Source organism: Ovis canadensis, chromosome Y, assembly GCF_042477335.2.
Source record: "Ovis canadensis isolate MfBH-ARS-UI-01 breed Bighorn chromosome Y, ARS-UI_OviCan_v2, whole genome shotgun sequence".
NCBI classification, from domain to species: Eukaryota; Metazoa; Chordata; class Mammalia; order Artiodactyla; family Bovidae; genus Ovis; species Ovis canadensis.
Genome location: NC_091271.1, coordinates 2722832 through 2740780, shown reverse-complemented (window position 1 = coordinate 2740780; position 17949 = coordinate 2722832). Strand labels below are relative to the sequence as shown.

The window sequence follows — 17949 nt, the reverse complement described above, 5'->3', positions numbered from 1 at the left end:
ACTGCCCCTCTCACTAGAGCAAGAGCATCCATAATCCTGTCCCCTGTCCAATGATGGATTACTTCCTTTTCTCCTTCTCCCACGGACACCTCTAGGACATCTCTAATTAATCCTGCAGATGAATATTGTCTCTGATGAATATCTCTCCTGAAAGTGAAAGTGTTAGTTGTTCAGTCATGTCTGACTCTTTGCAACCCCGTGGACTATATCCCATCACAGTCCTGTGTCCATGGGATTCTCCAGGCAAGAATACTGGAGTGGGTTGCCATTCCCTTCTCCAGGGGAACTTCCCAACCCAGGGATTGAACCCACATCTCCTGCACTGCAGGCAGATTCTGTACCGACTGAGCTACCAGGGAAACCCATCTATCCTCTTAAAGGCATATGTTTCTGGATAGTAAAATTTAATGCCTATATTTGTGTGTTTTAGATCAAGTGACTTTTGCACAGACACACATGTGCAGGGATGATATTAAATCAGTTTATTTAAACCCTCAGAAATCAAATACCGTTGAGCAGGACATGATTAACTGACCAGTAGAGAGGAGATGGGAGAGGGAGTGTGAGTGTGAAGAGTGAAGGATCGTGTTACTCAGGAACCAGGAAAGTCATCTTCGTGTTGTTGATCTTGATTCCATGGAGACGAGGATGGGTCTGGTCTCAGGGACTCTTTCTGTAGGTGAGTAGAACAGAACCAAAGGTTTACTAGAGTCAACCATGTGATGGCTGACAGGGTGAGCCTCAGGCAGCAGGCTGTCCAGGGTACAGGAGCGGGTAGCTGATCCAATGTCAGAATCCCGGTGGACCTCAGTACTCCACATCTCTGTGATGTTGGAGTCCCTGTGGAATTTTTCCCAGCATGTGCATAAGGTGGGGCCTTTTATGTACTGGATGCAATCTAGGAGTAATGATTACAGAATGCACGTTCATGGGTAATGTTCAAATTAAGATGGTTTACAGACTCTGTGACTGGAGTAAGCACCTCTGATTCCACAAGTTTTGTCTTTGGGGGCTTCAAGAATCATTTTTTTTTATTTTATGTTGGATTATAGTTGATTAACAATACTGTTTTACTTTCTGCTCTACAGGAAAGTTATTCACACACACGTGTATATGTGTATATACACATGTATATATTCTTTTGCATTGTTTTCCATTATGGTTTATCCCAGGACAATGAATACACTTCCCTGTGCTCTACAGTAGGCCCTTTTTGTCTATCCATCCTGTATGCAATAGTTTTAATCTCTCTGTGAATCTGAAACTCCCAATCCTTCTCTCGCTGCCACTTAGCAACCACAAGCATGTGGTCTATGTCTGTGAGTCTGTGTTTTGCAGATAAATTCATTTGTGTTGTATTTTAGACTCTGCACATAAATGATATCATATGCTAGTTATCTTTCTCTCTCTGACTTACATTACTTAGCATGGGATTCAGACAGTAAAGAATCTGTCTGAAATGTGGGTGACCTGGGTTTGATCTCTGGTTCATGAAGGTCTCTTGGAGAAGGAAATGGCAACGCACTCAAGTATTCTTGCCTGGAGAATCTTATGGACAGAGGAGCCTGGTGGGTTCCAGTCTATGGGGTCGCAAAGAGTCGGATACAACAGCAAATTACATTCAATATTCAGGCACTTAGTATGATCATCTCTAGGTTCATCCACATTGTTACAAGGAGTACTATTTTATTCTTTTTTATGGTTGAAGAGTATTCTGTTGTACCTATGTATTACAGCTTTTCTTTTTACCATATACACCTGGAAGATGGTGTTTTTATTTGCTTTATTTCTCCCATTTATCTCAACAGAAAAATAAAAGCTGCACTTTAGCTTAGATCAGTGTCATTTTCTGAAGCTGCTTTATAGCTTAGAAAGTTTAAAGATTGCACTAAGACAAAATCTCCTACTGAGGGGAAATATAAACGCATGTTTCAGACCATACGGTAAAGGCCTTTACTGGTCCTGTCAGAATTATGTGAGATTAAATAGTGGATTTGAAGAAAACGTGAGTTCTCTTTCATCCCAGTTCTCCTGGAGGAGGGATGTGTGTGGACAACTGTGAGGTCAGGACTGATGGGAAGGCAAGTTTCCACCAACTTGTGGGGATTCCTGCTTCTCTCTGATGACTCTGGTCTGCACGATTCCTGCAGGCTAAGGTTTTCTCACCGAACCTACTCAGTATTTATCAGCCACCAACTGGCTACTTAATATGACTCAATAGAAGAGATGTTACCTACTGTGACAGAGAAATTTCTCTAGTGCTAGAAAGTAAGTTATTGGGACAAAAAAACAATGCTACCTGCTAAATTTAGCATATGGAAGGTCAGGTCCATGAATCAAGGCAAATTGGAAGAGGTCAAACAAGAGATGGCAAGAGTGAACGTCGACATTCTAGGAATCAGCAAACTAAAATGTACTGGAATGGGTGAATTTAACTCAGATGACCATTATATCTACTACTGCGGGCAGGAATCCCTCAGAAGAAATGGAGTAGCCATCATAGTCAACCAAAGAGTCCAAAATACAGTACTTGGATGCAATCTCAAAACTGACAGAATGATCTCTGTTTGTCTCCAAGGCAAACCATTCAATATCACGGTAATCCAAGTCGATGCCCCAACCAGTAACGCTGAAGAAGCTGAAGTTGAATGGTTCTATGCAGACCTGCAAGACCTTTTAGAACTAACACCCAAAAAAGATGTCCTTTTCATTATAGGGGACTGGAATGCAAAAGTAGGAAGTCAAGAAACACGTGGAGTAACCGGCAAATTTGGCCTTGGAATTCAGAATGAAGCAGGGCAATTACTAATAGAGTTTTGCCAAGAAAATGCACTGGTCATATCAAATACCCTCTTCCAACAACACAAGAGAAGACTCTACACATGGACATCACCAGATGGTCAACACCGAAATCAGATTGATTATATTTTTTGCAGCCAAAGATGAAGAAGCTCTATACAGTCAACAAAAACAAGAGTAGAAGCTGACTGTGGCTCACATCATAAACTCCTTATTACCAAATTCAGACTTAAATTGAAGAAAGTAGGGAAAACCGCTAGACCATTCAGGCATGACCTAAATCAAATCCCTTATGATTATACAGTGGAAGTGAGAAATAGATTTAAGGGCCTAGATCTGATAGATAGAGTGCCTGATGAACTATGGAATGAGGTTCGTGACATGGTACAGAGGATAGGGATCAAGACCATCCCCATGGAAAAGAAATGTAAAAAAGCAAAAGGCCCGTCTGGGGAGGCCTTACAAATAGCTGTGAAAAGAAGAGAAGCAAAAAGCAAAGAAGAAAGGGAAAGATATAAGCATCTGAATGCAGAGTTCCAAAGAATAGCAAGGAGAGATAAGAAAGCCTTCTTCAGCAATCAATGCAAAGAAATAGAGGGAAACAACAGAATGGGAAAGACTAGAGATCACTTCAAGAGAATTAGAGATACCAAGGGAACATTTCATGCAAAGATGGGCTCAATAAAGGAAGAAATGGTATGGGCCTAAGAGAAGCAGAAGATATTAAGAAGAGGTGGCAAGAATACACGGAAGTATTGTACAAAAAAGATCTTCACTACCCAGATAATCACGATGGTGTGATCACTCATCTAGAGCCAGACATCTTGGAATGTGAAGTCAAGTAGGCCTTAGAAAGCATCACTACGAACAAAGCTAGTGGAGGTGATGGAATTCCAGTTGAGCTATTTCAAATCCTGAAAGATGATGCTGCGAAAGTGCTGCACTCAATATGCCAGCAAATTTGGAAAACTCAGCAGTGGCCACAGCACTGGAAAAGTCAGTGTTCATTCCAATCCCAAAGAAAGGCAATGCCAAAGAATGCTCAAACTACCACACAATTGCACTCATCTCACATGCTAGTAAAGCAATGGTCAAAATTCTCCAAGCCAGTCTTCAGCAGTACGTGAACTGTGAACTCCCTGATGTTCAAGCTGGTTTTAGAAAAGGCAGAGGAACTAGAGGTCAAATTGCCAACATCCGCTGGATCATGGAAAAAGAAGAGAGTTCCGGAAAAACATCTATTTCTGCTTTATTGACTATGCCAAAGCCCTTGACTGTGTGGATCACAATAAACTGTGAAAATTCTGAAAGAGATGGGAATACCAGACCACCTGACCTGCCTCTTGAGAAATCTGTATGCAGGTCAGGAAGCAACAGTTAGAACTGGACATGGAACAACAGACTGGTTCCAAATAGGAAAAGGAGTATGCCAAGGCTGTATATTGTCACCCTGCTTATTTAACTTATATGCAGAGTACATCATGTGAAACGCTGGACTGGAAGAAACAGAAGCTGGAATCAAGATTGCCAGGAGAAATATCAATAACCTCAGATATGCAGATGACACCACCCTTATGGCAGAAACTGAAGAGGAACTAAATAGCCTCTTCATGAAAGTGAAAGAGGAGAGTGAAAAACTTGGCTTAAAGGTCAACATTCAGAAAACGAAGATCGTGGCATCCGGTCACATCACTTCATGGGAAATAGATAGGGAAACAGTAGAAACAGTGTCAGACTATTTTTGGGGGCTCCAACATCACAGCAGATGGTGATTGCAGCCATGAAATTAAAAGACGCTTACTCCTTGGAAGAAAAGTTTTGACCAACCTAGATAACATATTTAAAAGCAGAGACATTATTTTGCCAACAAAAGTCCGTCTAGTCAAGGCTATGGTTTTTCCTGTGGTTGTGTATGGATGTGAGAGCTGGACTGTGAAGAAGGCTGAGCGCCGAAGAACTGATGCTTTTGTTTTCTTGGTTTCTTTTCTTTTTTTTATTTATTTTAATTTTAATTTTTACTTTATTTTACTTTACAATACTGTATTGGTTTTGCCATACATTGACATGAATCCACCATGGGTGTACATGCGTTCCCAAACATGAACCCCCCTCCCACCTCCCTCCCCATAACATCTCTCCAGGAATTGATGCTTTTGAACTGTGGTGTTGGAGAAGACTCTTGAGAGTCCATCAGACTGCAAGGATATCCAACCAATTCATTCTGAAGGAGACCAGCCCTGGGATTTCTTTGGAAGGAATGATGCTAAAGCTGAAACTCCAGTATTCTGGCCACCACATGCGAAGGGTTGAGTCATTGGAAAAGACTCTGATGCTGGGAGGTATTGGGGGCAGAAGGAGAAGGGGATGATAGAGGATGAGATGGCTGGATGGCATCACTGACTCGATGGACATGAGTCTGAGTGAACTCCTGAAGATGGTGATGGACAGGGAGGCCTGGCGTGCTGCGATTCATGGGGTCGGACACGACTGAGCAACTGAACTGAACTGAACTGAGAGAAGAGATGTTACCTACTGTGACAGAGAAATTTCTCTAGTACTAGAAAGTAAGTTATTGGGACAAAAAAAAAAATGCTACCTGCTAAATTTAGCATATATGAAATCCACCATGTGTCCTTATTGGTATATTTGATTGTACAGTATAGCCTGCAATGCCAGAGACCCAGGTTCAACCCCTGGGTGAGGAAGATCCCTTAGAGAAGGGAGTGGCAGCTCACTCCAGTTTTCTTGCCTGGAGAATCCCATGTTCAGAGGAGACTGGCAGGCTACAGTTCATGGGGGTGGGGGGGGTGGAGGGTGGGGAGGCAAAAAGTCAGAGGCAACGGAGCACAAACACACAAACATTCATTTACACTGAAGTTATTGTGAAGGCTTTTTCTTTTTACCAGGAGGACAGTTATCTAGGGGAAGAAATAAAAGATTCATTCTTTACAAGCATGCTCCAATATTTCCAGTGTTTTTCTGTTTTTATAAGTTGGGGATTATGTAAAAGTTTATTCTTGGAGGAAGGAGTTTTAAATAAATTCAACTGTATCTTGATGGCATATTTACATGCTAAATAAATGATGTAGTTAGGAAAAAGTGTAATTCCCTTACCACTTTTCTTGATATCCACTATATTTTATTCTTTAATCCCTCTCTTTCTTGCAAACTCCGTGAACTTCTCCAAGCCTTCATCTTCAACATCACTTCCTTTCACTGAAAAATACCATGCAGAAAGGAGAATTTTTGCCCCGAGCACCCAGAGAAAGTTCTGAATACAGAACAAGAAGCTGAGTGTGAAATTCAGATCTTCACTTGTTATAAATTAAGCCTCAAACAGCAACCAATTCCCATGACTCAGATGTAGGCTGTCTTAACAATTAATTTCAGGGCTACTCTGTAACTAGACCAAACAAGGGTCCTGAGCAGGACGCCCAAACCTTGCAGGAGCTCCATGGATTGAGTATGGAACCAACCTGCTCCTTGACCAACTTGCTAGTGTCTGCACCTGCCACTCAGGTCTTGTTCTGACCCTAATAAATAGGGAACAGGGTTTCCCCTGACAGATACACAGTCTCCTCATCTCACATAATAATGGGAGATGGTTTAGTCTTCAATTAACCCAGTGTTCTAGCCAATACCTTTTCTGAAACAGACATATATCGTTCCAGTGGTACACACACCTCTCAGTGCATCTATGTAGGTATTTGGGGTGATGTCAGTGTTCATAAAACCAGTGCATTTGAATAACTGAATAGGATGAAGATTCATTATAAAAGTTTTTGTTCCAAGGGTAAGAATGCATTTTACAACTATATAAAATGAGCTAGTTAAGGACAGCCTCAACCTTGGCTTGAAATTTGTTGGCATGTGAAAAAAAAAAAGAAGAAAACAATCTCTTCTAGTAAAATTTCATTTTTTAATGCCAACAAGTGGGAATTATTTTGAAATGTTTGCTGATCTGATTCTGCCTCTGCTCTCCACCCGGAGCTACTCTTTCTTGGTAGATTATTTTCTAGGATTTGACTCAGAGAACATAAAGAGACAGGCCTTGTAGACTGCATAATGGGTATTGTCAGCACATACTGATTTTATGGGTAAAAATACTCACCATAGAAATATTACATGGCAGTTCAGTTCAGTCACTCTGTCGTGTCTGACCCTTTGTGACCCCATGAACCACAGCACATGAGGCCTTCCTGCCCATCACCAACTCCAGGAGTCCACCCAAACTCATTTCCATTGAGTTGGTGATGCCATCCATCCATCTCATCCTCTGCCGTCTCCTTCTCCTCTCGCCCTCACTCTTTCCCAGTACCAGGGTCTTTTCAAATGAGTCAGCTCTTCTAATCAGGTGGCCAAAGTACTGGAGTTTCAGCTTCAGCATCAGTCCTACCAATGAACACTCAGGACTGATCTCCTTTAGGATGGACTGGTTCAATCTCCTTTAGGATGGACTGGTTGGATCTCCTTGCAGTCCAAGGGACTCTCAAGAGTCTTTTCCAACACCACAGTTCAAAAGCATGAATTCTTCAGCACTCAGCTTTCTTTATAGTCCAACTCTCACATCCATACATGACCACTGGAAAAACCATAGCCTTGACTAGACGGAGCTTTGTTGACAAAGTAATGTGTCTGCTTTTAAATATGCTGTCTAGCTTGGTCATGACTTTCCATCCAAGGAGTCTTTTAATTTCATGGCTGCAATCACCATTTGCATCATTAAAAAAAAAAGATTTAATGATTAATTTTGGGCTGTGCTGGGTCTTCGATGCTGCCTGGGCCTTCTCTAGCTCCAGGGAATGGGGGCTACTCTCTAGCTGCAGTGACCAAGCTCCTCTTTGTGGTACCTTTTCTTTGGAGCATTGGCTCCAGGTGTGCAGACTCAGTAGCTGTGTTCCATTGGCTTAGTTTCCCCCTGGTATGTGGGATCTTTCTGGATCAGGGATCGAACCCCTGTGCCCTGCATCCACAGGTGGATTCTTAACCATTGGACCAGCAGGCAAGTCCCATAAGTTCTATTTCTCAATGGTACTCGATCTTGTAGATTGTAAACCACAAGGAGATCTGATCAGTGTGCTCTCCCCACGAGAGTGGGAATGGCCTCTCCTTCCAACTACTAACACCTACTGCTCTTTGAAGCATAAGAGGCTAGAAGAAACATCTTTCAGTTCAGTTCAGTTCAGTCGCTCAGTCGTGTCCAACTCTTTGCAACCCCATGAATCACAGCAGGCCAGGCCTCCCTGTCCATCACCAACTCGCAGAGTTCACCCAGACTCACGTCCGTCGAGTCAGTGATGCCATCCAGCCATCTCATCCTCTGTCGTCCCCTTCTCTTCCTGCCCCCGATCCCTCCCAGCATCAGAGTCTTTTCCAATGACTCAACTCTCTGCATGAGGTGGCCAAAGTACACCTTTAGATGTTGTAAACAGTGACCGCTTCCTGCCTGAGCTGTTAATCATCTTGTTCCTCCAAGCACTGCACTGACTTCATGATACTATGAATTGACCTAGGTGCACGTGATTTGCACCTAGCTTTGATTCCTAGGGATCCAAGTCGTTAAGAAGTATCTTCAGCTCAACTGCAGAAGTGTTGGTGTTGTCAGGATATACGTTTCTCTTACGTTGTGGCCCATGGCATCTTATACTTTCTCTCTATGAAGATCAGAGACTGGAACACAGTTCCCTTCCATATAATGAATACGATGTTTTCTTGACATCTTTCTTGACCAGATTACCCCTTCCCACTGCAGTTAAGATGATCCATAACCCTGTCCCTATCCCTTGTTCTTTTTTCCCCTCTCCCCTGGACGCCTCTAGGAATCTCTGTATACTCCTCCTCAGAATTGCCTCTGGTGGAACACCTATTCTATTAAAGGCATATGTTTCTGGATAGTTAAATTTAATGTGCATTTTTGGGTGTTTGAAAATGGGGACTTTTGGTACAAACACACGTAACTTGACTATAAATTGAACCAATTTATTTAAACCCTCAGAAATCAAACACCACCAGACAGGAAGTGATTAGTGACCAGGAGAAATGAGAAAAGAAAGGGAGTGTGAGTGTGAAGACAGAAGGATAATGTTAATCAGGAACCAGAGAAGTCATCTTCATGTTGATCTTGATTCCATGGAAATGAAGACGTGTCTGGTCTCCATGACTATTTCTGTAGGTGAATAAAACAGGCCAAATGTTTAGTTGATAAAGAAAGCTGAGCACTGAAGAACTGATGCTTTTGAACTGTGGTGTTGGAGAAGGCTCTTGAGAGTTCCTTGGACTGCAAGGAGACCCAACCAGTCCATCCTAAAGGAGATCAGTCCTGAATATTCATTGGAAGGACTGATGCTGAAGCTGAAACTCCAATCCTTTGGTCACCTGATGTAAAGAACTGACTCACTGGAAAAGACCCTGATGCTGGGAAAGATTGAAGGCGGGAGGAGAAGGGGACAATAGAAGATGAGATGGTTGGATGGCATCACCAACTCGATGGACATGAGTTTGAGTAAACTCCAGGAGTTGGTGATGGACAGGGAGCTGCAGTTCATGGACACTCTGTGTCTGCAAAGAGTGGACACAACTGAGTGCCTGAACTGAACTGAACTGGACTGAACACTTTAGTAGAGTTGACTGTGTGAAGGCTGATGGGGTGAGCCTCAGGCAGTAGGTTGTCCAGGGTACAGAAGCTGGTAGCTGATCCAATGTCAGAATCCTGGTGGACCTCACTACTCCACATCTCTGATGTAGGTGGGGGTCCATGTGGAATTTTCCCCAGGATGTACATATGAGGTGACCTTTTATCTATATGATCCTTTATAGGAAGAATGGTTTCAGAATGCACATTCAGGTTCTGTGATTAGAGTGCATTCCTCTAACTCTCCAAGTTTTGTCTTTAGGGTCTTGAAGAAATAAATTTCAAAAATTGAATTTATATTGAAGTATACTGATTAACTATTGTGCATTAGTTTCATGTGTTAAGTGGTGAGTTTATACATATATACATACATACATACATATATCTATTCTTTTTCAGATTCTTTTCTCATGTAGGTTTTTCAAGAGGATTGCATATAGTTCCCTGTGCTATACTTTAGGACTGTTTCATCTACCCATCTTGTATATAGTAGCCTGCACCTTCTAACTCCAAGTACTCATTCCATCTCTTCTCCAGCCTTTCTTCGTTGGAAACCACAAGTCTGTTATTTGACTCTGTGACCCTGTTTCTGTTTTTTAAATAAGTTCCTCCATGTCGTATTTTGGGTTTCCCTGACAGCTCAGATAGTAAAGAGTCTGCCTGCAATGCAGGAGACCCCAGTTCGATTCCTAAGTTTGGGAAGATCCCCTGGAGAAGGGATAGGCTACCCAGTCTAGAATTCTTGGGCTCCCCTTGTGGCTCAGCTGATAAAGAATCCTCCTGCAATGTGGGAGACCTAGGTTTGACCCCTGGGTTAGGAAGATCCCCTGGAGAAGGGAAAATCTACCCACTCCAGGATTCTGGCCTGGAGAATTTCATGGACTACAGTCCATGTGGTCAAAAAGACTCAGACATGACAGTGATTTTCACACGTCATATTTTAGATTCCACATATGTGTGACGTCATGTGATATTTGTCTTTCCCTTTCTGAGTTCACTCAGTTTGACCATATCTAGGTCCATCTGTGTGGCTACAAACGACAGTATTTAATTCTTTTTCATGACTTGAGTAATATTCCATTGAATATATGTACCAGACATCTTTGTTATCATATTTGCCTGGAAGCTAGTGTTTCTCTTTGCTTTTGTCTTTCTTATTTTTTTATTTTTTTCTTTCTCAAGAGAAAATTAAAAGCCACACTTTACCCTAGATGTGTGTCATTTCCTGAGGCTGTCTTAGTCTAGAACGTTTAAAAATCTCACTTTAAGAAAATCATCTTGCGAAGGGGAATATAATTCCAACGCATGTTTCAGACAGTGTGATTGGAAGACCTCTACTTCTGTCAGAATTATACGAGACTGAACACTTGTCTTGTAGTCAACATGAGCAACCTTCAATCATGTTTCTCTTAGAGGATGGATGTATGTGGCCAACCACGAAGTCAGGATTGAGGGGAAAACTAGTTAAGCTTCCACCAACTTGTGATCATTCCTGCTTCTCCCTGATGACTCTGGTCTGCAATATTCCTGCAGGATAAGGCTTTCTCATCAAAGCTGCTCAGGATGAATCAACCACCCAAATGGCAATTTAATATGGCTCGAGAGAAGAGGAATTACCTGCTGTGACAGAGATATTTCTCTACTGATCAAATGTAAGCTGTGGGGCCAAAAATTATTGTTATCTACAAATTTGGCAGATATGAAATCACCATGTGTCCTTATTGATTTATTTAATGGAACAGTATTAGTAAAAGACTATTTTCACTTACACGGATGTTTGTTCAGACCTTGTCACTCAGAATGAAGATGGTCTTCTGGGGGAAAATCAAATGGACAGGAAAGAAAGATCCACCAATTAGTACCACTCCACAGGATGTCCAAGACTTTTTTTTTTTTTAAGTAACAGATTATATAAAATGATATTTATGGAGAAATAGATATCAAATAAATTGATTTGTTTCCTGATAGTATATTTGCATATAAGGTGAACGATAGAGTTAGGAAAAAATAGAATTCCATTACCATTTTCGGCGAAAGTCACAACATATTTCCTGTCACTTCCTTGGTCTTCGGTCCTGAATTTCTCCAAGTCTTCGTCTTCATCTTCAACATTGAATTTAACTGAAAAACACCACATAGAAAGCAGAATTTTGCCCCTCAGAACCCATTCTGAATGCAGAACAAGAAGTGGAGTGTCCAAGTCAGATCTTCACCTGATATAAATTAAGCCTCAAGCAGTTACCATCTCATGACTCAGATGTCTTCTGTCTGTCTTAAGAACTAATCCCCACCCAACTCTGTAACTAGACCCCTACCCCAGCTTCAGCAGGAGTACCCCAAAGACTCACAGGAGTTTCAGGGATTTGGGGGCTTCATCCATCGCAGTATGGAACTGACCTTCTTGCTGACCACCTTCCGAGTAACTATACCTGCCACTGAGGTCTTGTTCTGACTCAAATAAAAAGCAGAGTTCTCCCTTGATAGACATGCAGTCATCTCATCACACATGAAAATGGGAGATGATTTATCCTTTAATTAACCCACTATTCTGCTCAGAACCTTTCCTTAACTAGACATATGTTGTTCCAATGGTGTACACTCCTCTCAGTGCTCCTGTGTAGATATTTGGGCTTATGTCAGTGTTCACAATAGCAGTGCATTTGAAAAATTGCACAGGAGAAAGATTAAAAGTAAAAGTTTCTGTTCCAAGTCTTAGAGTCAATTGAGAAACTGGTATAAACTCAACAAATGAGAATAGTTTCCTTATAGCCATATCTTGAAATTAAAGTGTGATTTAAAAAAAAAAAACTAGAAACCAACACAACAATTTTCCTTCAATGAAAAATTTAAACAAAAAACTATGTGCACTGAAACTCATTTGTTATTTTTCATTTCAGCAAATGGGAATTATTTAGAAATGTCTGATGATATGATCTCCTCAACCCCTCTGAGCTCCTCTTTCTTGGTAGATTTTGTTCCAGGGTCCTTGTCTCCATGAACAGAAAGATCTAGGTTCTGTGGGCTGCATAATAGATATCATCACCACTGAATGATTTGATGGATAAGAGCACTGACGATGGAAGTTCTACATGACAGTGGTGATGTACATAGGAGGATGTCACGCATACCAAATAGTCCGGTCAATTCTGTCTCCTTGCCTTGTTTATCCACGTTGAAGTTATGTGCTACCAGATGCGTTTTCGACACGGAGAGAACTTTAAATTCGTTTTGACCCTCATCTGTGAGAGAGAGAATACGCATATATATAAGACTCCACCTTCATCTATTTTCAGTTAGATTCATCACGGTGAATTGAGAGTCGTAGCAATAGTACATCCTGTACTGATGTGTGTTTCACTCCATGGGTGGGCTGAATCCTGCAGCTGCTATGGCAGCAAGGAGGGCAAGAACAGTCAAGACTTTTCCTTAGCCCCACCTTCTCACACAACTAACCAGTCCCTCTTTGCCCTCTTACTCAGCTGTCTTCTACGACAAGTGCTCTAAGGAACCCAACAGTTAAAAAAAAAAAAAAAAAAAAAAAGGCATGTATTGTCAAATCCAAGATCCAAAATTATTTTTATTTCTGTTATTCCAACCATGGAACTGATTTTTGTTTAGGGCCAAAATCAACTTACCATTTCAGAGCGTAGCATTGACATGTATATATACTGCTGCTGCTGCTGCTAAGTCGCTTCAGTCGTGTCCGACTCTGTGCGACCCCATGGACAGCAGCCCACCAGGCTCCCCCGTCCCTGGGGTTCTCCAGCCAAGAACACTGGAGTGGGTTGCCATTTTCTTCTCCAATGCATGAAAGTGAAAGTGAAGTCGCTCAGTCGTGTCCGACCCTCAGTGACCCCATGGACTGCAGCCTTCCAGGCTCCTCTGTCCATGGGATTTTCCAGGCAAGAGTACTGGAGTGGGGTGCCACATGTGTAAAACAGACAGCTAGTGGGCAGCTACTGGATAGCACAGGGAGCTGAGCTTGGTGCTCTGTGATCACCTTGAGGGCTGGGACGGGGGAAGGGAAGGGAGGCTCAAAGGGGGAAGGATGTATGCACACATATACTTGATTGACATTGTACAGCAGAAAGGAACATCACATTGTAAAGCAATTATCCTCCAATTAAAAATAAATTTAAAAAAAAAGAAATTTGGGACAATTTGAGATGTTTTATAGAGCTGCTATTGAAATAATAATATGCAGTTAAAATTGTAATTATCAAATTTTTTAAAATAGTTAATGAAAGAAAAAAAAAAGTGTGTTCTCGAGTGCCTAGACTGTGCCAGGCAACTTTAGGAACACTTGATATTAGTTATTATGCTTCCTCTGCCTCTCAGCTTGGAATATGACATGTCCGTTGGTGTGAAGACAATTCACCTTCTGGGACGTGCAGGCAATGAGCTCCATCCCCACCTGGAGGGCTGCCCCTCCTCTCTGCCCTGCCCGTCCACTCTGCCCCATGTTTCTGAACAAGAAGCAGCTCTGACTTACTGTGTGTTATGTCTAAACTGTCTGTGTCCATTCTGTCCCTCCTGGCTTCCATCACACCTAATAGTAATCCCTAAGAAAGACAGGAGGTAAAACCACCCACCTTTGTACCTGAAACATGCCAACGCCATGCATGCTTGGGGCTGGTGCACGGTGATGACCCAGAGAGATGTTATGGGGAGGGAGGTGGGAGGGGGGTTCAAGTTTGGGAATGCATGTACACCCGTGGTGGATTCATGACAATGTATGGCAAAACCAATATAGTATTGTAAAGTAAAATAAAGTAAAAATAAAAATAAAAATTAAAAAATGAAACACTGAAAATTATTAGTGTGATGGAGAAGCAGAAAAAATAGTGACCGAAGCAGCTTCATAGTCTCAGAGCTCCTAGATGTTACATGCAATGTGCCCAAGCCCACCATGAGTCTAGAGCCTGGAGTCACCCTGGGACAACTGAAGTCAGATGATGCAGGTCCTGAGATTATCAGTGACCACCTGTGGTTGAGCATGGCTTCAGCAAGGTGGGCATTGCAGCATCACTAAATTGGCTGTGACGTTAACGAAGGCGACGGGACAGTGAGAGCCAACCTATCTTATGGGCGTCAGGTCGCCATCAAGGCCATTACTAAGGAGCGGGGCTTGATGTGGGTACACCTCACAGCCCCCAAAACACACTTGGGGGGTAGCACTTGCTGGTCCCCAAGAGACCTTACAAGAAGGTGTTATAATCTACTTCTCCCTTCTTTAGTCACACTGCAAAAACTGCAGCTAAAAAGGATTGCAAAGCTGGAGAAAAGTAAAGACAGTGGAAGCCCTGAGATTTAGCCAAAGCAAAAAATAATATCAGAGTAAGAAAATAAAAGTATAATGTAAAAGTTTTCAAATATTAAAAGCCATCCAGGAAAAGTTTTTCAGGCATAAATGTCACTGATTTGTGTTCACCATATAAGCACTGGGTTGTCATCATATAAGCACGGGTTTTTATCACATGCTGGTTCTTTTATCATAGTAAAATATGTACCCCTTAGGACATTTGGGGGCTTCCCTGGTGGCTCAGATCGTAAAGCGTCTGCCTACATTGTGGGAGACCTGGGTTCGATCCCTGGGTTGGGAAGATCCCCTGGAGAAGGATGGCAACCCACTCCAGTACTCTTGCCTGGAAAATTCCATGGACTAAGGAGCCTGGTAGGCTACAGTCCATGGGGTCACAAACAGTTGGACATGACTGAGTGACTTCATTTCACTTCACTTCACTTAGAACGTTTACCATCTGCGCTGAAACTCCAATACTTTGGCCACCTCATGTGGAGAGTTGACTCGTTGGAAAAGACCCTGATGCTGGGAGGGATTGAGGGCAGGAAGAAAAGGAGACGACAGAGGTTGAGATGGCTGGATGGCATCACCGACTCAATGGACATGAGTCTGAGTGAACTCCGGGAGTTGGTGATGGACAAGGAGGCCTGGCATGCTGTGATTCATGGGGTCACAAAGAGTCGGGCACGACTGAGCGACTGAACTGAACTAGGACGTTTAAAATTAGGAATTTTTTAGGTATTTTTGGGCCATTATAAAGAACTTAAAAATCTTAGCCAGCATCCCTACTGCTTTGACCAACAGTTTCCTTTATGGTTGAACTCAAGATGATTTCCTTGGGTTCAAGTTCATCCTCTGTACCTTGGATGGATTAAGATGTTTAAAATTGTTTGAAAAATGTGACCTGATGTGAAGACTCAAGATAGACCCTTGAGACATCAATTCCTAAGGCTGTTGTAAACTGTCTGAGAACAGTATGAAATACAGGTCTACACCTGTTATTCTCAGTAGCTAACACTCTTGATTGGGAGGAGACCTCCAAGCCTTGTGTGAATCGTTGTCTCATGACCAAGCGAAGTGCTTGAATATCCTAAGGACTGGAGCCGGCTCACCCCTCTAATTGTTAGTAGGAGTAGACTTCAGGTGTGTGGGGTTGTTGAAGGCAATTGCGCCAAGATTTCTACCCAAATGTCCTCTGAGCAGTGCAGCAGTCATACTTACACTCAACACTATAAGTGCCATCGTCTTGCTTTGTTCCCGTGACATGCACATTCTTCCATTTTCCATTCTGCCTGAAAAACAAAACATGTACAATGTGGTCGAAGCAATGAAAAAAGTAGACATATCCTTAGGATTTTCTTTGTTTTATCCCCACAGGGTAATCTTGTCATCGGAAGTTCTAAGAGAGGAGTCAATAAGCAGATCCACTGTTAACTTATGGCTCAGTGGATAGATATCTAGTTTTGAAGAAAAGGAGAGTTTTGGCAGAGATGGAGAAATTTTGTGTCTGCACAGTGGAGTTCTCGAAAAAGATGTGCGCCTGTCAAAACACGTTGAACTATGCCTTCCACAAAAGAAAGAATTAGTTGCTCAGTCACGTCTGACTCTTTGCGACCCCATGGATGGTAGCCCACCAGGCTCCTCTGTCCATGGGACTCTCCAGGCAAGAATACTGGAGTGGGTTGCCACTTCCTTCTCAAGGGGATCTTCCTGAGCCAAGGATCAAACTCAGTTCTCTTGCATTGCAGGCAAATTCTTCATCATCTGAGCCACCGGGAAAGCCTTATGCCTTCCACAAAGCTGCATATAATGATTGCTCATGGGCTTCCCAGGAGGTGCGAATGGTAAAGAACCCGCCTGCCAATGTAGGAGACATAAGACATGCAGGTTCAATCCCTGGATTGGCAAGATGCCCAGGAGAAGGGCATGGCAATCCACTCCAGTATTCTTGCCTGGAGAATCCCCACGGACAGAGGAGCCTGGTGGTCTACAGGTCATAGGTTTGCAAAGAGTCAGACACTTCTGAAACAACCTAGCAAGCCACATGCTCACTTCAATAAAGTTGATTTCAGAAAGATTAGCCATATGAAAATTCAAAAGTGTGTTTGTGCGTGTGTGTGATAGTTGCTCAGTTGTGTCTGATTTTTTTGCATGTGTTTTCCTTCTTGGTTATTTTTACTTACTTGACATAAAAGTAGAAGTCTACTGTGCCCTTTTCATCATCAAACACAATTTTATGGAAGTAAGTCCTGAATGGTCCATCCTCCTGGATTTTCTCTGGGTCAGTGGATCCAATGTACACTGTTCTCCACTGTCCTGAGAGCTGAAAGCAAATTTCCCCTTAGAAAGTGTAGTCCTTGTCTTTTTATTTCATCCAGCATCATCAGTCATGAGTTCCCCATCCCCAGTGCAAGTCAGCACACATTATCTGCCTTGACTGGACAAAGCAGGATTTAGGAAATAATGCAAAACTGACTCAGAGTAAAAGAAGGAATTGAGACATTTCTGAGACAGCTTGGGTTCTCATGTCAAATACAAGAGCTCAAAATCAACAGCTTTTTGGCTGATCCTCTTTTTTTCTGTTACAAGACTAGTAAAAATGCATGAGAGTCAGTTAATACACAATAGAGATGATACAGAGATGAAATGGAGCAGGTCTGGAGTCAGTTAATGGAGCAGTATTGAGTCGAAGGGAGAAGGATCGGCTCGTGGGTCCGCATAGCAAAACCACAAAAGGGACAGACACACATATCCACACACCCAAGGCCCCCTCCCAGATTAGACCATCCCTGGTACCTCTGAGGGATTTTGCTCAACTTCTTTTTCCTGGGCGGCACAAACCACACCAAGGAGAAGAGTCAGGAACAGAACCTTCATCTTGTCTCTCGTGGTCCTACGTCTGTCAAGCCTGAGTGTGTCCCAGTGGTTGGAGAGGATGGGAATTGTGCCACTTTTTATAGGATCCTTATGTTGGTGTGACATGCCACGAACCAATGGTTGTTCCTCCTAAGCCCAAGGTTACACAGAAGTCATCTTCAGTATCCTGTTTGGCAGGGATCAGCTGTCATATCATTGTGTTACTTTTTATCATCAGGATTGCTTTAAGAGAAGCTTAAGAGGATCTGGACATGTGTCATTTAGAGGGCGTGAGATATCACAATACACTCTGATATTCCAGGGCCAGGAATATTTATTTACCTTTGTATCCTGAGGTAAA

The 17949-nt window shown here is 42.5% G+C and overlaps 1 protein-coding gene across 1 annotated transcript; it reads right to left on the bottom strand.

Moving 5' to 3' along the window:
- Positions 1-608: 608 nt before the first annotated feature.
- Positions 609-17714, bottom strand: LOC138431262 (odorant-binding protein-like). The gene is made up of 6 exons (XM_069573388.1): positions 17529-17714; positions 16916-17055; positions 15954-16024; positions 12559-12669; positions 11453-11551; positions 609-898 (listed from the first exon to the last, which is right to left on the bottom strand). The coding sequence occupies exons 1-6, from the start codon at positions 17712-17714 to the stop codon at positions 609-611; spliced, it is 897 nt and encodes a 298-aa protein (XP_069429489.1).
- Positions 17715-17949: the final 235 nt, after the last annotated feature.

Excerpts from the sequence above, each read along its gene's own strand:
- LOC138431262 (XM_069573388.1), bottom strand. The coding sequence starts at position 17,714 with ATGTCACACCAACATAAGGATCCTATAAAAAGTGGCACAATTCCCATC. Across the intron at positions 16,025-16,915 it reads GACTTCTACTTTTATGTCAA|GCAGAATGGAAAATGGAAGA; the intron begins GTAAGTAAAAAT and ends TTTGTTTTTCAG. Across the intron at positions 11,552-12,558 it reads AGAATTGACCGGACTATTTG|TTAAATTCAATGTTGAAGAT; the intron begins GTATGCGTGACA and ends GGTGTTTTTCAG.